Here is a 21,662-nt window from a genome sequence, read left to right as displayed (position 1 = left end):
ACATGACCCAGCACATCATAAAGGAGAAAATGGTTGTGTTTCCAGGATAGGAAGAGATATTTAAACTTGTAACCATCAAGAAATACCATCTTAGGCTCAATTCAAAAATAAAAAGGGATCCTACAACCTTCGGGAGACTAAGTAAGCCCACAGAGTGAGCATGTACCTGGGAAAACTACTTCAGAACACAATCTGAGAGGTAAGCACTCAGGAATACTATGTCTTTGCCCCAATTCCATTTTAGGCACATACTGAGAAAATATGGATATGTCTACAGGCAAGTGTAAAATCCTGATATTACTTAAAACTCTACCCCAAGCAGAACATGATGCCACTTGAAAGCCACTGAGAGAGATGAATGAACAAATAGTATATGTTCACAGGAAGTGCTACACAGTAGTACACAGAAGAGATTACAGCAATGTTTCCAGGGTAAACACATCATGCCAATATTATATAATAGTATATAAAAAGTAATTCCTAGATTGCTATAGATGCCTTGTTATACAATAAGGCCCAAACTTTCCAGATCCTTAAAAGAACAGGGAATGAGAATACACATCCATATTCCTACATACAACCGAAAGCAATAGACAGTCTAGGTAGAAGAGTAGAGAGAGAGGTTCTGGGAGAGGCCATGCAATAAGTATATGCCTCAATACTAGTTTTTAAGTTTGTTAGCAAGCTCACTGATACTTGAGGTCTGATCAACGTTGGTACTCTGTCTGGACTCCACCCCTACAGTTACCTGGCAACAACCAGGTATGCTCCTCCCCACAGTTACCTGGCAAGATTCAGGTAGCCCACTATAAGAGGGGCTGCTTGCCCCCTCCTCACTCTCTTACTCTCTTGTTCTCTTATTCTCTTGCCTCCTGCTCCCTTGTTCCCTCTCTCCTCATTCCCTTACCCCCTTCTCTCCACATGGTCATGGTCAGCCTCTACTTCTCTACTCTCTTCTTCTCTCTGCCGTTCTCTGCCTATACTACTCTCTTAACTCTCCTCCCCATGCCCAAAGTAAACTCTATTTTATACTATACCATCGTGTGGCTGGCCCTTGGGGTATGGGGAAGGATGCCTTGGTATGGGCCCACAAAGACATCTCCTTCCCCCACACCTCACCACAACCACAGAACATATTCTTATATCTTTATCTTTTTACTCTCACAACAATCAAAACAAGTGCTTTGGAATGCACACATCCATGAGGGTAAGGGTGAACAAATAGAAGAACAAAGATTAGCTTCACTCGGGTTGTAAACTAGGCCAGTATCTGCAGCACATTTACTGGGTCTCATTGTATATAATGGCATACTAGTGTCCATCATGGGCTGTGGCATTGCTGTCTCACCTCTATGGGTCAGGTTAAAATTAATGTTGACACTTCTTTTCCTTAGTTGGTTTTCAGCTGTAAGAGTAAAGTTGTATATTTCCTGTGAGCCTTCAGTGATTTGCCAGGTATAGGAGTTCCTGTAGTTAGAAACCTCACATCTCTTAGAGAACCTTAAAAAGTGGAGGGAAAAAAACAAGACAGGAAAGACAGGATTTAAACACTTCCATCCAAGCAGATGTATCCTAATTCCTTGGGACATTAAAACCATAAATCCATTGATCTGTCACCAATGGATACCAATTATGAAAATGTTTCACTGAATTTCTGTATATGAAATTTCCCTATGGGTGCTATTAACATCAATTAATCTAGTTGAATATTGTTAAAAATTTAGAAAAATTGGAGAATGTTATATCAGCAGATAAGACTATTTTAATATAAAGATACACAATCTATTACTCTTATGTAATTGTACGTGTTCTTTCAGAGCACATCAGGTAGAAGATTCTATACCCCTGTAAAACACACAAAAAAAATTTCTGGTGATCCCAGAAGGTAGTTCTAAAATATCAGCACACATTTTCAGAAATGTCTAGATAGAGCTCTCCTTCTGTTCCGCATGTCTTTTTAATATGAGTAGAGTTGGAGATTTTTTTTTAAGACACACTAACATAGGCTTAACTATAATGGGTAGGAGGAAAGGACGTACCCAGAAGAAAGGAAGACACACCCAAGAGTATGCGTGTCTTCTCTAAGGGTGTGTGCTTCTCTAAGAGAGAATCACTTGTCACATGACCATTAAACAAGGAAGACCCTGTAGATGATATAACCAGAGCCAACTCACGATTCACATAAAGTGTAGTTTTGGAATCTTTGTTTACGCCAAGCCAAAGTCGTATCTATCCCAGGTTCCCATGAACAGTCCAAAGTCTTAAAGTCTCGGGTTTCACAGGAAAAATTCTTGGGTTCCTCAAGCACTTCTGTCCATACAAAGGAAAAGATGAAATATCTAATTAACTTCTTTCATTGAATGACAAGTCAAAGGGAAGTTCTGCTGGGTCTAAAATCACAATCCCCAAACAGTGAAGGATCAAAAGACAGAAGTCAGCAGATCAATAGCCCGAGAAAGGCTCTTCAGGTACTTCCTCATGTTAGTCTCTCCCCATTCTGGGATATCTTAGGGATCAATAGCCTATATTGTGCATGAGGTTGGCACTGTGTCTATCTGAGAGAGGGTTGGTGTCCCATATTGATTCTGTGATGTCCATTAAAGCCCAGGTATGTCAGCCAGACTATAAACTGATTCACTTCTACACTAGGGAGCAGAGAGTTCTGGGAATGGCAAAGCTCCTCAAAAAATGTAGTCTCTTCTGTTCCCAGAACCTAGAGTAGGGGATTCCGAAGGTGGAAGCATCCAGGCCTGGGATTACCTCCTACAGCAATAGTGAGAGATGTTTCAGATTCTGTCCTATGGTCTGGGTATATGATGGATGGAAATTTGAAAGCACACACAGCAGACCACCTAGCACAGGCATGCTGTGACCTACAGAAAAGTCAGCGTGTTCTCATCCCACTGAAACAGGCCACTCAGTTAAGAACAGTATTGGCCACTTTTGATGAACTAATATATTGCTGCTAGAAGCATCCCATACTCATGGATTCTCTACATCAGTACTATGCCATTTACAGAAATGACCAAGCCGATAGGCCTAGCCAGGAGATAAGGTTATCATAGGTCTTTGAACCTCTGTGCACCCTCTTTCTGTAGTTAGCTGACTGACAACAACACCCCTCCTCCCTCCATGATTTGGAGAAGATTCCAGTTCAGTTGAGTGGATCAGAGAAGAATATATTTTTAGTGGTCCAGGTCATAAATGGAAGTCTCTTTCCTTTAACACTATTGGTTCTAGGAATAAAACTGATACCAAACATCACGGATAAATAGGATATCCTGGGAGTATTGCTGTCCGGTATTACTTTCAAAGCCTCTTTTTGGAAAACTTGTGAAATCAAAGACAACTAAAACCACGTTTGAATATGTTTCTTTGCCTTCTGGCAAATGAGAAGGAAGGAGACCTAACACAGTGGTTCTCAGCCTGTGAGTCATAACACCCACAGGGGTCGCATATCAGATATTTACATGAGGATTTATAGCAATAGAAAATTACAGTTGTGAAGAAGTATTGAAACTAATTTGATGGTTGGGTTGGGGGTCGCTCTAACATGAGGAATGGTATTAAATGCTCACAGCATTAGGAAGGTTGAGAACCACTACTCTGATACTTACTCGAGACAAAGAGAACAGTACCAAATATTCCTTTAGGACCCTTCATGGCTTGACAATTGATGTTTGTCCCTGTGTCACTAAGGAAAACTACATTATTCAATTTTAATAATGACACGTGGGAATCAAGTTGTTCTCCATGGATTGGCTCATCTTGCAACTTACAGGATACATTATATAGATTCTGCCCATACATCAGACAGATGGTGACATTGGAGCCTTCTTCCAACAGTTTGTCTTTAGGAAATATTAATGATTTATCAGGTTCAACAGAAACCTTTGCTGAAAGACAAAAGGCCTTGGTTAGAATATTACTCAGATTTCAAGACACATCCCCTCCCACTCCCTGCAGGTAATACGGTTTTATTCTACCTTCTGGGGAAAATAGCAGCCTAAACTTCCGTGTGATTCCTGGGCCTTTTGGTAGGGGGAAAACCAAAGCTCTCCAGTGAGGGACCTTTTGTCATACTGTTCCAGCTAAAACAGCATCACTATCGTCACTTCTGGTTATTGTGATGTTGTTACTGTTTGGAGCTGCTCTCTGTGGGCCACCCACCATGCACGAAGTGTCATGAAGTGTTTGAGTTCCTTATCTCAAGTCATCCTCAAGACCTCTCAACAGCGAGATAGACCGGGACTTGGAGCTGAGGTTGCTTAACTTGCCAGTAGTAAACGCATATTCAGATCTCCTAGGTCTCCGTGATTGTCCATTTGAGATTCAGAATCCCTGGGAGACCCTTAATGATGGTCAATTTGAGTGTCTGGGAGATGAGTCTATGAGTGATCATATAGATTAGGTTAATCAAGATGGGAAGACTTTGTCACTGTGGTTGGTATCAGTCCCTGGCTGGAATCCTGGACTGTAGGAGATGGAGAACATGATTTGAGCACTAGAATTTCTGTTTCCTGATGGTAGCTGAGATATGAACAGCTGTTGCAAGCCCAAACCAACCTAACTGTCCCGCCATCATGGACTGTACCCCTGAAATAAAAGCCAAAACAAACTCTCCCTTTAATTGCTTAAACGAGATGAAACCAGCCCAGCTCCAAAGCCATGTCTTCTCCATCGCACTGCATCACACCCCCTCTGCCTTCCCAGAGATGCTCCTCACCCAGCTCCCAGCTCCTCCTGCTCCAGTCTTCCCTTCTGTGTGACCTTTGCCATATCAAAGTCCCAAGGACTCCCTCCTGCCACCTGCCACTCAGGCTTCACCACCTCAGCTCTCAGCCTGATGTAACCTGGCTGGTCTCCCATTAGGTCACTAGGTATTATCGCTGACCTCACTGTGCCAAGTGCATAGCTCTTCTGAAGGTTTGCAAGATCTCTAAATGATTCTACTGATCAGTCACAGTGGAGAAACAGCCCTCTAGGAGCCAGAACTCCCTTTTATATTTGTATAAATCTTACAGTTACAGTTTTGAGAAGTCTAGTCAATTTTACCAGTGTTGTTTATGACATATTTCTTTCTCTCTCTCACTGTTGTTTGAATGTTCAGAGATGGAATCTATTTATTCTTAGACATCCTTGAATTCTCTATATAATCCACCCAAGCTGACCTTGAATTTATCTTAACCCCTCATTCAGACTCCTGCGCACTGATATGTGCCACCATGTGATGGAATTTCTTACTACCTTTCTGCACTGATATTTTCCTTCTGCCTATTTCAGCAGTAGCTATAGTTGTGAAGGGCTTAGCCTATGTAGGTTCTTAGCTTTCCCTGGTTATCATTTTATGTATCTGTAAAGTGGGGGTAAAAATAAAGCTTTTTTTTTTTAAGTGTCAATGTGATAGCTAAACCAATGTCTACTGTTTAAAACTGTAGAATGTACATTTAATTTCACTATTATCAAGGTATACTCTAAACTATTCCTGGGTTAAGAGGTTGCCACTTAGAGTTAATAAATTTGCATCAATGCTTGGCAAAGGAACTGTTATATTGGTAGAGCTTCATGTAATACAATGAAGAACAGAAATGCTATTGTTATAGATCTGGCCTCTAGCCAAATGGAACACGAGAAGGCATGGTAAAGACTGCTCTAAACCGTTCCTACATCAATGTTCAAGGATCAAAATTAAGGGATAGTTAAAGTTATTTGTTCACAGTTCTATCACTATAATGAAAAGCTGCTTTATTATCCCCATATTACTCCCTGTCTCTAAACTGAGGATTGGAGAACCACAGCCCATGAGCTAAGTCAAGTATGCCATCTGTTTTTATAAATAAAGATTTATTGACACACAGCTGCTACAGCCACAAAAAAGAAACATTCCCTTTATCTTTCCCAAATATGTGTGTGTGTGTGTGTGTGTGTGTATAAGATATTCAGAGGTAAAATTTCAGGTGTCTAGAGCTCCACAGGGAATTTCAAGACCACTTTTTAGTTTTGTTTTGACCAAAGAAAAATAAAGCCAGTGGCAATTCAGTGTCTTTCACAGAGACCGGGGTATCCTCCAGTTGATTACTGATCTCTGAATTATACTAAATCTGATTATTCTTGGGGTCACTTCCCTTGTAACCACTTCACTTCTTACCATTAACTTCTTTCCAGGAACTCCAGTTGCCCCAGGAACTCTTTGGAAGGGACTTGGTGTCTTCTACCAGAGCCCTTATTCTTATGAAATGTGTGACACACTCCAAAGGGATATCAGACGTCCAGTTCCAACGCACAGCTTCCTTGCGCTTCACAGTGGTGCTATAATTCTCCTAAAAATAATAAAGGCAATATTTGGAAGTATACAGTCATTGCAATCCTCGAAAGTAGGTCAACCCGAATTACTCCAAAGCATAGACTTCCACCCTACATTAACTCCACCATCTATTTAAATTAAGCTCAATTGTAACCCTTGACTCCCTTAGTCTGATGTCTTGGCAGTAGCAGCTATGGCCTCCTGTCTCCTCAGTCCCATTGGCTGTCACATTCTCTAGGGGTCCATACAGATCAAGAGAGAAACCATTCAAGCCTTGCATCAAAGATCTGAGACAGGCGTCCAGCCATGCTGGTCACATACAACCCACTACGAAAATTCTAAAAAATCTAGTTAATTGAGTACTTACTTTTAGAAGTAGGCACTATTTGTTGGGATTTTTAAAAATTCATTTTAGCCAAGGTTAGATCAGACTAGCTAAATCTGAGTGAACAGGATAATCCATCCTCTATGGCACTCCAACATCACCAAGTATCCCCTGTTTTTTCTCTCCTGTCTTTTCAGATGTGGTGGCCAGGTGGACCACATCCTTCCACTAAGCTCCAGCCGCCAGAACCTTAGGCCCTAGAGACACCAAGCAAACAGCGTTTTTCATACTTCTCTTTGACCTGATTCAAGGTGAACTGGGTCTTAATCTTTCTAAGACAGTGGCATTTCAAGTTGCAAAGTTGATCAACTTCAGTGGTGCCATTACACCTTTCCTTCTCCAGTTTTCAAGGCCTCCAATGCCTGGTTCCCATTAACCTGAAGGAATCTTCTCTCTATCCAGCACTCTTGAGGGGTTTGGAACATCTCAGTGTCTGATCATGAGGCATTGCTGGCTTAGCATCCTCCACCTGCCTCTGCATTAGGAATTAGCTGTTATTGGAGCCTAAAGCATTCTCCTTCTCTTTCATGAAGCCTTCTTAAAATAGTTCAGTGTTGAAGAGAGAAGCCTTCACACATAGATGTGCTTCACACATGCTCAGCAAGAACTCTCCTGCAGAACTGCACCTCAAGTTCCTAGGTAATTTCCTGCTCTTTGCTTTAAATTCTTCCCATCTCTACCCACCAAAGCCCTCTTGGAATTTATCTATGATGCTGACAAGGACCAAAGAGAGATGAGACCACTATTTCTCCTGTACCTCCAGGAATTTTTCTTCCATGTGCCCCTCCAGAATCCTTGTCCTGCACCCAAGTCTATGCAGGATGGTCTTATGTCAACTTGACATGAGCTAGTGTCATCTGAAAAGAGGGGACCTCAATTGAGAAAATGTCTCCATAGATCAGGCTGTAGACAAACCTGTAGAACACTGATTGAAGACAGAGGGACCAGCCCATTGTGGGTGGCTCCAACCCTGGGCTGGTGGTCCTGGGTTCTATAGTAAAGTAGGCTGATCAAAGGTATGGAGAGCAAGCTAGTAAGATGAACTCCTGTGTGGACATCAGCTCATGTCTCCAGGTTTCTGCCCTGACTCTCTTTGATGATGAACTGTTATACAGAAGGGTAGGCAAACAAAATAAAACAAACAAACAAACAAAACTAACAACCAACCACAAACCCCTCCAAAACAACAAAACAAAACAATCAAAAAGCCCAAAAGCAAAACCCTTTTTTCCTCAAGTTGCTTTTGGACCCAGTGTTTGATTGCAGCAATAGTGACTCTAACTAAGGCAAATTCCCTACAGCTGGGGAGTGGAGATGCCAATCATGGTGAATTTCCTGGGGAAGCTAGTGGGAGTCTGTACGCTTATACCTTGGTGTACATGATAGGTCCTCAGTTTGTGGAGCACAGTAACCACATGTCACACTCGTAGGCAACAACTCTGACATCTTTGCTCCTGCTCAGATCACCAATCTTAAAGCACGTACACTACAGAATTCACTCAGTAGTGGGAAGAGAACACTGTGGCCCACCCAGGTACATGCAATTGTGTGTCTCATTTCTACTCTCTATAAAATAGAATATTTAAAACTGTTACTATTTTATATCAACTTATTATTTTGCTCTGTTCTTAGATCACAAAACATATTCCTGTCTGCCTGGTTTTAAGATCCTGATTCATGAAACTTTAATTAATTAAGGAACAGCCTTTAGATGTTACATTTGAATATTCTTTAAGCTAAATTAAATACTAGACAACAACAACAATAAAAAAGAAAACATCTTGGTGTTCTTATTCTTATTGCACTTGGTCTAAACACAATCTGAGTGTTCTACCCATGAGCTTGGGTGGTCTTGCCCTGCCCCTGGCTGCCCCACCTGTCTCCACATGCTCTGAGCCCACACACTGCATCCTGCCTTCCAGCCTGGCAGCTCCTCTACACCCTTCTCTCAATGCCTCTGATGGCTCCCATTGGGTTTTCCCAGAGATCTTGTTCCCAACTTTCACATTAAATTAACTTTGATTTCTCTTTCATATATTGGCTCAACAAATCTTCCATCTATATAGTGGGGAAAAAATTAGGCCTAACTCCAGCATTCACGAGTCACCCTTACACCCCATATGAATTTAGAACACCCCATTTGTGGGCTCAGCTTTTAGATTCCCCACTCTTTGTACAATGTCTGATGCAGGCCCACACTCGAATATTCTGAGCTGAGTAATATAGTCACTTGATTAATCTGCAGAGTTTCCTATAAACTCTGTGGATTTGATCTAACCTCAATGTATGCTCTGTGGTCTTTATAGCCTTGTCAATGAAGAAGATAAAGCTTTGACTGTGTCATTCAAATTAGCAATTTAAAAAGAAATTGTGGCAGATTTTCTTTGTTTTGTTTTCAGCCATTGAAGTGGCAAGTTGAATAGAGCCCTTGAAGACATTAGTAGGTCACAGAAACTGGCATGCACACAGACACAGAACTATATCTGAGGTCCCTGACACATTGCTGAGGCATGAGCTCTGTCCCTCCATGATTCACACCACAGGTCTCTTTCCAAGCTTGAGCTGCTTTCCGCCTTTTCTTGCTGTTGACTAAAGAATACAGAAAATGTCCTAGAGGGAAGAGCAGAAGTTTGGCCCGGAGCAGTGCCATGTAGTGTGCCTGTCAGCAGGGCTCCGTGTGGTCAGCACTGTCGGGGAGGTGCCCTATTCTAACTCGGAGCGTCTAGGTCAGTGTGCTTTTCCTCTGGCTTGTTGGAAGTGCAGTGAATGGTGAGGCACTAAGTCGCCCTCTCAGCATGGTTGTGATGGGATTCCTGGCTTGCACAACAAAGAAGAATTTCGAGAAGGAAGTGTGTTCTCTCCCTCATGTCTCTCCTCAACTTCAGGTACAAGAGGGGTCATCCAAGGGCATCGCCTAGCCATAGCACATGACCATTTTTTCTGTCTGGCCATGGGGATGAAGAAGGGGGACACTGGTTTTTGTCACTGTTGTCCTGGGGCTGTGGCTGCATGTTCTTGAGTTCAATGAAATAAACTGGTGGTGTAATAGTCCACCCTTTGAGATCTTAACTCCTCATAAATTACAGAATAATTTCTGCTGCTTTCTTGTTCAAAGAGACATTTTTGTGAAGCTAAAAGGAAACCAGACTTAAGAAAACAAAGAATGGGATCCACTTTAGCTCCATGACTAATGTTCCTTGCCTTTCCTAATATGAGAACTGATGTGAACTGATGTGAACTGCTTTTTAGAGAAATAACAGAATAGGTTTCCCTTGTTTCTACACTAGTGCTATTTTGTTGTGGTGATATGAATTAATGCTCCCAAATCCCTCCAGTGCTTCTCCCAACTTTCTGTCTTTGGAGGAGCATCTTTGTCCAATAAGACCTTTGTTGAACATTTCCCTAGGCCCAAGTCACATACCAATGCCCATCAGAACCACATCACTCAGGTTTCATAGTATAAGGTGGGATGGTGGCAAGATGGGAAACAGTGGCAAGTGGACTTATTGTACATCTGTGTTACGGAGGTGGCATAGTGCGTTCAACAACTACTGTTGTGGGAAAGGGCAGCCAAGTAACAGACCTGCTATAAGTCCTATGGACTGAGCCAGACTTGACTTATCTTTGGCTGCTTGCTTGGACTTTATATGTAGTAAAGGATATGGGGAAAAGCTGAAGACTCTAACATTAGTGAAAGGCTTAGCTAAAAGGACCTACATTCCTGATCCCTGTGTGCCCAGCATCTGCTGCCCAAGAAAAGGGAGACCTTGATGGGGCACATAGGTTTCATTTACCTCCAGATTTCTAAGGCTTCTTGACAAACATCTCATGACAATATCTAATGCCTGTGACCAATGTGCTCTTAGATGAGACTATGTTGGCCCCAGTAGACACTTCTGTTTTCTGAATCAAGATGAGTGAAAATATACTCCAAATAATTCAAAGCAAAAAAGAAGTTGAAAGATTTTCTTTCATTCAGTTTGATGTAGTCCAAGTTGGCCCTGAGCTGACTCTATAGCACAAGGTGTCTTGAACTCCTGATTCTCTGGCCTCCACCTCTCAAGAAGGATTTAATCAATTAACTTATTTCTTAACAAACTCATATTCCAGGAAGCAGAGGACACTGACTCACATCCAGTGCAGTCCATGTGTTGGCCACATATTAAGTGCTGGGAGTTAGCTCCTCTGTGCACGGAGCACAGAGCAAGCAAACAGAGCCCCAAGAAGGATCACCGTGAGAAAAGTGTCGGTAAGTCGTTATATCTCATTCGGGATAACCCAAGTTCCCTGGGTAATCCTTGGTGGATGAGAGGAGGAAAGTGAAATAAAGGCTCTTCACGGAACATGCAGATCCAGTCTTTACAAGGACGGACCCAGCAATTGTCCTCAGCACAGCAGAACAGAGAGAATAATCTACTCTCTCAATGAACCCATCAAACCCAGTCGGTCTTATTACTTTGTCTTAACTCGGTGACTTTCATTCTGTGAGTTGTGACCCTCACCAGGGTCATCTGAGACCATCAGAAAACTAGTAAGATTTAATTTATGATATAACAACAAAAATAATTGTATGGTTTGAGGGTCACCACAACATGAGGAACTGTAGTAAAGGGTCACAACATTACGAAGGCTGAGAACCATTGCCTTAACAAAACACACAGGGATGCAATTGTTTAGGAAACCTGTATTGAGAGGGAAATGTTCTTGGATGGCATAAAAGATAAATCATGGCACAGGAAAAGAATTTTTAAGACAATAAGTCACAAAGTACTTACCACCCAGATGATGTTGGATATGTTCAGTCTACTGATCTCTATCTGAAATATCATGTTTAATTCTTCATGAGTAAGGGCTGGGACAGTCCATTCTAAATTCACTTCTTGAAGTTTCAATTGAAAAGAAACTTTATGTATCTCAGGAATCAATGGTAAAGGCTCCTCCAAGACTGAAAGACCAGAAACAGGTATAAAACAACTCTCAGTGGGGGCTTAAACAGCCACACATCAAACCACAGAGATACTAGTGAGCTTTGGAAAGTAGATCTGTAAATGCATCCTAGCATCAGAATCTGAGAGAAGCTGGAGAGGAATTAGAAGTCATATCAGCAGAGGAAGAAATTAAGACCCAGATGAAACAAAGAACTTGCTGGGCAATGCACAACATAATAATATGTTGGGGGGGGGGAAGCACAAAAGTGTCTTTCCTGGGTAGTCAGATTTTAATTCATAATAGAGACAAAGAGATTTTTTTTCTAAAAATATCATATTTTAAAATTAAAAAATAAAAATTAGGTTTTGGAAATTCAGGGTTCTATGGCTTATTAGAAGACTAGAAAAATGGAGAAGCATATTGTATATCTAGACTGAGGTTCTATGTATTTTAATGTACTGAGTTTAGTCACCTCCAGAAAGAACTCACTGAACTCTTTGGATGGGACAGCAATAACTATAGGCTCTAAATGTGAGTCAAAAAGACTTGTAACAAGGTTCCTCAAAAACAAAACAAAACAAAACAAAACAAAACAAAACAACAACAACAAAAGAACCCAACTGGAGAGACACAGCAACACAATAGAAATAATTGAGATTGCAACCTTAGAGCAGTGAGCAGTGTAATGAGTCTGTAAGAGAACAAGAATTCAAACATGAACAATTTGTGCAGGCGACTGACCGCGAGAGGTGACCAGTGTCTCTCAGACTGTCTGTAAATCTGAAACAACACCATGGCCATTGCTTGCACACAGAAGCATCATCAGCTGATACATTCTGCTGTGAGTGAGAGGGCGGGCCTGGATCCCCTTGGGTTACTGTCAATAATAGGAGTGAGAAAGAAACAGCATATAGAATTGAAAGAGAAAAAAAAAAAACCAAACAACCCACATTTCATGTGTTGCTAATTCTACCCTCCCTACTGAAGGGGTCTGAAGTCAATGTTACAAAGGTTTTGAAAAGTAAAGACTCCCTTCCTGAAGTCAGCTGCTGTCTGGTGATCCGTATAGAACAGACATCCACGTCTCGGCATTTGTTTTCCTAATTTCTTAGAATTCAGTGATCTGAAAGCCTCTTTTAAAGGCAAGAAGTTGTTTAGGGAAAGAATGGCCTGGTTGTGAAACACATATTTAGCTTGATTAAAGCCCTGGGTTCAATCTTCTGCAGCCTTTCCCATCCACAAAGGCAAAGGAGTATCTTCCTAATAAAAATGTTAGCAATCTGCAAAATGTGAAGGCTCCCCAGACTGCTAGTGCACATGTGCTGTTTTTCTCACAGAGGATAGCAGTAACAATCCTGAGCACACGTTATTTATTTACTAGGCATGGTGGTGGCTGCTTCACTTAATGCTGTGTGGTATAATGCTGTAAAACCACAAGACAGTTTTTATTATAGATAAAAATCAGGGCTCTGAGAGATTAAATAACTTACAAAAGCTCTGTGAAACTTAATAGTAATCTCCCTAATATCCAAATACATGCTCCCTTGTTACACTGTTTCACAACCGGGAAGATAGGATCCGTTGTCTATCCATAGTCTTCTGGGATGGGATGCCCGAGGGGTGTGCTTCATGGCCTCAGCAGCATCCAGGGTACCACTGACAGGATGAGATTCTGGATGGAGCGGCGGTGAGAATGAAGTGCGTTCATGTCTCTGCTTTCCACAGTGGAGGACTTTGCATCCCGATAAGGCATTGTCCTCAGATGGCAGAAGGTTTCAGAAATTGATATAAGAATACCCATAAAATGAAAGACAGCTATTTATAGGTCGCCTAGCCTGTGGGACTATTTTTGCAAATATGGCAAGGAAAGGATAAATGTGCTCAACGTGGATGCCTTGACTTTAGAGTCAGCAGTGGATCCTATCATAGGACATGAAAAACATGAGCAGCCATGGGGGGAAAAATGACTTGAACGTCATCAAAATTAAAATCTGTCCATCAGGGACAGGTACCACTGTCCAGTGTTACAGTGAAGAAAATAAAGATGGCAAAATGGAAGAAGATAATTGTAAATCATGTGTTAGATAAGTTTCTAGTATCCATACCATCATATCATATAAAGAACTCTTACAAATTCACAACAGAATAGCAATGAACGCTCACTTTAAAGATGCATGTAGGACTTGGACATTTCTCCAGATAAAATAGACAAATGGCCAAAGAGCAACACGAAAAGATGTTCATTGTCGCTTGTCATCAAGAAAACGCAGATCAAATCCACGAAGGCATCTCAAGTGAGACAGTACCTCACACTCTTAAGGAAGACTTCAGCAAAAAATTAAAACATGGGAATCCCACATGCAGACAGGGTGTAAAGAAATTTGCAGTTCTTGTACACTGCAGGTGAAATGTAAAATGGCCTATCACTGGGGAAGACCTTTGGATAATTTTTTTTTTGGAAAGTTACAATAGAATTCTAAAGTAAGACCCAGCAATGAGATTCCTAGGTCTATATCCCATTCATCTCCCAAGTGAAACTGGGATTCAAGTAAAACATCTGCCTGGGAATGTTGGGAGTAGCGCCATTTACAAACATCAAAGGGTGGAAAAACTTCAGATGTCATCTGTGGGCGGCGTTCGGATTGAAAGTGGTGATTTCTCCTTAAAGTGCAACTATACTGCTCAGTAGTAGAAAGGGAGAGAGTGGGTGACCCATGCTACTGATTGCATGGAACTCAAACCATGATAAGGAACAGAATCCAGAGTTACGTATTACATGGTTTCACTTATGTGAAATATCTAGAAAAGGTAAACCTGTAGAAACAGCAAGAGGGAGGTCTGGTAGTCGCCAGCATTGGAGGGAGAAGAACCAAAAACCTTTGCTTTAATAGATACTAACGTTTTGAACCGCCAGAGGCTGTGTCTCTGGAGTTGTTAGGTAGCCTGTGTCCTGGCAGCATTAATAGCTCCACTATTCATTTCTAATAGGCCAACGAAAGACATGAGTAATAAGTACAGTAGAGAAAGCAGGCAGACTCAATTTGATGGCATTGGCAAGAGAAACACTCTAGGTCCGGCTTGAAATGAGGTGTAGGTTTCAACGAAAGGCAAGTGTTGTGCATCATCGTCACTAAGCAATCCCACTCAAGGTGTGGTCCTGCCCATCATTGGCTCAGCTCCAGTCTTCCTGCAAGGTGGCCTAACAAGTCCTTAGAACTGGGAAATCTCTTCTTGGGAAACACGCACAAAATTAGAATATCTTCACTCCCACCAGGATGGTTCCAGCAATATTACAAAATAATGATTGGTTCGCCGTAACCATAAAAAAAACTGAATCTTATGTGACTATTACATCAGTAAGGAATGTCAAGAGACATGATTAGGATAAAAAGAAAAAAATAACAAAGAGTTGAACTTCTGGAATCCTGTCAACTCCACTCTCACTCCCTTGTCGAACTTGGGTCATATGTTTTGACTTAACTTTTTCCATATAGCTGTCTGAGTGTCCAACAGAGATTCTTGGAAACTTGGTTCTGGTGTGGTCAAAGGCAGTTGAACTATTAAGAGGCAAAGCCAGTGGGAAACAACAGCTTTCTGATCAGACACAAGGCCCACACAAAAGGATGGAATTCACACCTGGTACTGGAAACCCAGCCAGCCTCCTATGGCCAGTGAGGTCACAGACCTTTAAAAAGAATATATTATGGCCATTTTACTAAACCACCATAATTCTTCACTACATGTTAATTGTATCCTTATGCCTACAGATAAATGTAGTTACCACCCCATATCTAAGAAGCCTTTCTCTACAGCAAATAGAGACCATCAGAGATAAACACATCATGGGGAGCCCAGTCCTGATAGATATCTCTATATCACAGATGCATCTGTGGCTCCAAGGACATCTCAGAAGAAAGGGTGAACTGATTTCAAGAGGCAGACTGTCAGGAAGTCGGTGGTGAGACATTTTCTCCTGGGCATGGCTGCATAAACAAGACTAAACCAACAGCAAAATCAATGGATATGTTAATGTGGAATGGGAAACTTTACAGGGGATTCGACTCCTAGATCAAAAACGATGGGTAACTGATGATTGCTGGGAGAAGAACTAGCCTTTCCCAGGGTGTTAGTCCCTCCAGGAATGAGCGCCCCTTATTGGTGGTCAGCCCTGAAAGCATAGATACAAACTACCAAAGTGGAGTCAGCACAGTGTATTTATATGTTTGTGCACACACACATACACACATGTATATATGTAAGAAAGTAAGTATGTATGTTCACATCAATAGTAATGAAAGGAAAAGAGACTGTTAATGAGAGCATAGGAGAGGTTAGAGGAGGGTTATCTGGAAGAGATTGCAGGGAGAAAAGGGACAGTGACTAGTGGTAGTATAATTCTATTTCAATTAAAAACATATTTTATGAATGAATTAATAAACGGATGGATGAATAGATGAGAGCAAGAGGGGGGAGAGGGGGGAGAGGGGAAGAGAGAGAGACAGAGTGAGGGGGGAGAGAGAGAGAGAGACAGAGAGAGAGAGAGAGAGAGAGAGAGAGAGAGAGAGAGAGAGAGAGAGAGAGAGAAAGGTAGGGTCTTAGTGAAAGGTGGTTAGTCATTGCCTAGACTGCCCTTAGACAGGATCAATATGGTTCTTTGAAACCCAGGTTCATTTTATCAGTTTGTCTGGATTTAGAGTCAACATGGAAACACAGCTTTGGGTGTGTGGACGAGGGTGTTTCCATAAGGGTTTAACTGAAGAGAAAACCCACCATGAATGTGGGCAGCAACATCAATGGGGTTGTAGCTCAGGCTGAATAAAAGGGGCAAAGCCAGCCGGCTACTGTAGCACTCTAACCATCTACATCGCAGCCCCGTCTCTAGCCAGCCGGCTACTGAGGCACTCTCACCATATCCCTCCACCAGTCCTCCCTCTAGACCCTCCCCAGCATGGCAGACTGTGCCTCAAACTGGGAGGCAAAGCAGATCCTTCCTTCACCTGCTCCTTTTCAAATGTTTTGTCATGGTAACTTTAAATAATGTCCATGCTCTCTCTGTGTCTCCCTGACCCGTGGCTTTTCTCAGCCCTGCTCATAGCCGACGGTAACAGGCGGCTTCTCTGCGGTGGGTTGGCTGTGATGGAGACCAGAGTGGGAATAAGTCTTACTTAGCTCAGGGAAGCAGAGATTAATAACACAGAGTGAGTGTGAGCGTTCTACAATCGATTGGCCAATGAATGAATCTGCTCCCTGTCTAACCTTATTTCTGGAAGCTCTAGCCACTTGCCCTATATTGCTTCAACAAGAGGGAAGTTCCTTAAGTTGACATATGTTATCAGCATGTGTGGAATGACTCAGGGATTTGAGTCACATTAGTTACTCAAATGTGGAGGAGGAGAGAGATGGGGGAGGGGAGAAAACTCCAAGGTGAAGCCAGAGATCATAGGGACCATGGAGATTAGTAAATCCAATCCCCCTGATTTTTTTCAGAGCAGCTAGTTGAGCTTAAATATGGAGGTGTGGGACTGTGCCAAAGCTATATACACCAGACCAGACCTAGGCCTTCTGGTTCCCAGGGCAGCTCTCATTCCATGAAACTGGAGTGTTGGCTAAAGAGATCATCTGGGGACTCAAATATGGGCTTAGTCACAGACAGCCTCCCACTTTTCCCATAGTTTCTTTGACCAACCCTAATACTACTGGAGGAAATAATATGTGGTGAATTCCCAGAAGGAGATACCATGTAACAGTATTTAAAACAGTGGGATGCCAAGAACTTTTATCATCAAAAGGAAACATTTACCCTACTTAATTGCTTAAAAAATTTTAAAAAGTTTCCTGGAAGGGAGATAAGATTATTGTATTTGTACACACACTCACACTCACACTCACACACACACACACACACACACACACACACTTGTAATTATGTCTTGCTCTTCAGATCATGATTTTACCTTTGTTAGAATGTGTATCAGAGGAAAGCAAGATGGCTCTTTGTGTAAAGGGAATTGCTGCTAAGTCAAACAAGGTTGAGTTTCCATCCCTGAAACCTACACTTTGGGAGAAGAGAACCAACTCCCACAGTCTGTCTTCTGACCTCCACACATTAACTGTGACATGTATATGCAGGTACATCAGTGTATGGGTGTACACACACACACACACATGCTAAGTGAATGTAAAAAATAATTTAAATTTCACCACTTATTTACAACTGTTTTCATATATATATCCCAAAGACAGAAAAAATACATCAAGTCTTCCAGCCTGATGGAAACATGGCCAGGGTTAACTGAAGGGTCTTACATATGTTCTATTGCTTGGAAAAAGTCAAGTCAGGTTATCAGAAATACAGTCTCCGACCTGAGCCTGGCTAGCCGAATAAGTGCTAAGCCCACTTGTTCGTGTGGGGATATAGTAGGCAGCAGAAATAGAAAGGAGTCCCCGCAGTTCAGGCGAAGACGAAGACCTACCCAGGAAGTCCTGTTTTGTAAAGAAAGTTGGAAGCAGAAATGGGAAAGTGGTTGCCAGGAAATGAGGGAAATGTGAGCTAAACAACAGAAACAGAGCCCCAGAGGCCGATCTGAGAGCAGTATGTTTCACATGGAGAAGATGTGCCACGAACACTCAGGTCACATCGTGAGACTGGGGGAGCAAGCCGTGGCAAAACTTTGTGGATGCTTGGGAGTCCCTCAGGGCGAGGACTTTGTGTCTCAGAACCAGGGGCTCTGATCTGGGCCAAAATATCCTCCATGCTCACTCAGCCCCTGCTCAGTTGCAGGGAACTGAGACTCCAGCAGGCAAGATAGACCGAGGGACCACACACGCCACAGGGCAAGAGCCCAGTCACCTTGTAGCCCCGGTATATAGAAGGGCTCAATTAACTGATATTTAAGAAGCCAGAAAAAAATAGTATATTCCCAAATGCCAAGACCAAATCTAGATGTAAAAGATGTGAGGCAGAACTTGAACTATTAGCAGAACTAATTTCCCTCTTTCCCACATAACTTTTCCTATAGTTCTAAGAGATAAACGAGTAATTCTATGCATATTCTTTGCAAGTGTCATTTTCATAAATCCATGCATGGATGGGTCATCTGCATTCTTTGTTAAAAAGCAAATACAGCAATGAATAAGTACAAGAAGGAAAAAACTGTAAAGTTTTGTATAATATGGACAAATGCAGGGAAAGTTTATGACCCAACAGAAACTCTTTCAAGAATCTATGTTTAACAAAGTTCAAAGTAATAAAGTATCCAGACACATTTGATAGAAAGTTTCCACTCATGTATGCATTTACGAAGTTAATTTATTCCAAACTACTGTCTGCTGAGGAGAGCCAAGAGAGAAACATTATTTCTCTGTCAAAGGAATTTGGCATTTAAGATAGTACCTTGTTTGTACTCAAGAGAGTTCCTACTGCTTTCCAGACTTCGGTTGCTTTTAGCCATATTTTATAAGTTTAACAGCTCTCAGTAAGTGTGGCTAAGGGGCATCGGAACTTGTTCTAACTCAGCAGCCAGAACTAGTCTGGGCTGTTCCATCTTGCTCAGCAAGGTTCAGAAGGAAATACCTTGGCAGTGGTGTAGATCCAACAGAGCAATTATGAAGCTCTGTAGTCTCAGGTCCGCTCACGACCATACCAATGGGCAGAGCACCTAGCAGTGGGCTTACTAAACGAGCTATCAGTTGAGGGAGAACACGCCCGAGGCAATTGTGGCTTCCAGAAATTTACCACCTCTCATGTGAATTAATCACCAGCTCTGAGAAAGGAAAATTGCTTAACCATTCTCCAAAGCACCAGCTGGAGCACCTTTCCGTGCTCCCTTCTCCCGTTCCCGTCACTCACCTTCACTTCGGGATGTCCTCAGGGACAGCACTGCCAGGAGGAAGGCTGGATGAAGGACCACAGAAAAAGCCATTGGTCTGATTACCTGAAAAAGATAAATGACAAGAAAGGGCCTTTTATATAGCTTTAACTCCTGGTATGTTTCTTGGGGGCAACTGTGGTCAGAGGTGGGACGAAAGTCTTCCATTATTCTTCCCATACCTGTGTCTCTTGTCATCTGTCTTTGAAGGAAGAAGGCACATTTCCCTGTCTCATGAAGTGTCCCTCCGATTATAAAAGAGGTGCAGCTGACAGGGTGCAAGTCAGAAGCCTAGGTCTCAAGGAACCTTGAGTCAGCTGTGAGGATGTCCTACCATGGATTACTGCCTTGAGTGAGCTGTGAGGATGTCCTACCATGGATTACTGCCTTGAGTCAGCTGTGAAGGTGTCCTACTATGGATTACCAAGGTTTGGTAGCAAGAGCTTAATGACTAGCCAGCTTATCTGAATAATCCAAACAAAGCTGGTAAAGAAAAAAAAAGTTAAAAATGAAAGAGAACAAACAAAAGCTGATTGAAAAAAGGACAAATATAGTCTCAAGGGGGCTCAGTTTAAATGAACCCCGTGAAGGGCTGGAGAGGTGCCTCACAGGTTGGAGGCCCTGGGTGCCCTTGCAGAGAACTTGGGTCCCATTTCCAGCATCCACTCAGTAGTTCAAAACCACCTGTAACTCCAGTTCTGGGGCTCTAATACTATGCTGACCTCTGTGGATACTAGACACAAATACGGTACACAGACATACAGGCAGGCAAAAATAACTGCACAAACAGTAATCAATAAATTATTTCAATTTTTTAAACAAATAATTTAAAAATTAATAATAATTACTGGAGTCATTTATACTCTCCCCTTTCCCTCTCACCAAAATTCAACCTGGGGAAAAGTTAACCTATTCCAAGACACAGCAGTTTTCATTATTCAATACCATTTTCCTTTTCTTTTGTTTTGTTTTCCCTCGAAGAGAATTGCAAATTGCAGGCCCCTTTAAAGGGAGCCACTTTTTCTTTAGAGATAGTTTTGCACAATGGACAGACTTTTAGACCAGGTTTTAAATTCTAAGTTTGGGAACGTTATCCTAAACAAATCATATAGAATGTAATTCCTCTCGGGATCATTTTTTTAACATGTAAAATGGGTTTAATCATTTCTCCCACAGTTCTGTCTTGTAAATCATTTTAAAGCAGAATGATATTGTTCAGTGCAGTGGGTTGTAAAACTAATAAAACATTCTTGGAGTGGTTACTCATAAAAAAAAAAAAAAAGAAAAGAAAAGGGAGCCACTGACTTATCAGGTGCTGTGATCAGAGAACAATCTGGGGGCAGAGACAAGGTGGCTGGATGACCTCAAAAAGACCAGCTCGTTCTTCGTTCTTCGTTTAATGGTTGAAAGCCCAGTAGTCAGGGGAAGCCCTGATCTTTTACTTTTCTCTTTAGGACTCTGGGTCAGCAGAGATTCATGTTTAGACGAGTCTTGCCTTCGCCCTGCTGCCCAGATTTTTGAGTTCCAGAGCTAGACCTTCCGTGAGTCTGTTTATGAGTTCCACTGTCACACCTGTTTATTCTCAAAGAGTGTTTTACAGGTAAATCGGAACCACAACAAAGACAAGAACTGGATAAAGGAAAGGACTATGACAGACACCAGAGAGCTCTGAAGCAGCAGCCAGCCTTTCTGCACATTTCTGTCAGCACTGCATTCTATTCTTGGCAAACGCATCATTCCATTCATAACTGATCTCTACTTACAACAGCACACGCTAACGGAATGCCAGAACCAGAGGGGAGAGTTAAGTCAGGGAGAAAACGTGTGTGCGCAGAACCCAGGGAGCAAAGGAAGAGGCCTAGTGGGACCGGACGTGTGTGCCGCTCTGCTGAGAGTGACTTCAGTTCTGGGTCCAGGCACTTAGCACTGTCCCCTCCCAACTCACTCTTGGGACGTGAAGGAGCCTCTGTGGGAAGGAACTCTCATGTCAGAAAGTTGAAACCGAGGGCTCTGGAGCTGGTATGCACCTCAAATGATTTCTCTATGACAGGGCTATTTAAAACATTTCTAAACACATGGCATTACATCAAGAAGTTAAAGTTCCAGGTACAGAAATACTCAGCTGAGAAATTCAGAGGTGATGGTAAGCAGAAACGAGAGGTGAAAGGTCACCAGG

At 42.1% G+C, this 21,662-nt stretch overlaps 1 protein-coding gene across 5 annotated transcripts in view; it reads right to left on the bottom strand.

Annotated features, from left to right (window-relative positions):
* Osmr (oncostatin M receptor) overlaps positions 1 to 21,662 on the bottom strand; it is a 57,461-nt gene that overhangs the window by 23,944 nt on the left and 11,855 nt on the right. For all 5 annotated transcript variants that reach the window (XM_085831465.1, XM_085831464.1, XM_021183607.3 and 2 more), the window contains exons 2-7: positions 19,468 to 19,552; positions 11,465 to 11,634; positions 6,149 to 6,320; positions 3,618 to 3,896; positions 2,175 to 2,310; positions 1,349 to 1,500 (exon numbers count right to left, since the gene is read on the bottom strand). In XM_085831465.1, coding sequence (XP_085687591.1) covers positions 1,349 to 1,500; positions 2,175 to 2,310; positions 3,618 to 3,896; positions 6,149 to 6,320; positions 11,465 to 11,634; positions 19,468 to 19,540 — 982 coding nt within the window. In that variant the 5' untranslated portion in view covers positions 19,541 to 19,552. The remainder of the gene's footprint in view (positions 1 to 1,348; positions 1,501 to 2,174; positions 2,311 to 3,617; positions 3,897 to 6,148; positions 6,321 to 11,464; positions 11,635 to 19,467; positions 19,553 to 21,662) is intronic.

This window comes from Mus caroli, unplaced genomic scaffold, assembly GCF_978045245.1.
Source record: "Mus caroli unplaced genomic scaffold, Mus_caroli_1 scaffold_16, whole genome shotgun sequence".
In the NCBI taxonomy this organism is placed as follows: domain Eukaryota; kingdom Metazoa; phylum Chordata; class Mammalia; order Rodentia; family Muridae; genus Mus; species Mus caroli.
This window is presented reverse-complemented; position numbering and strand designations above follow the sequence as displayed.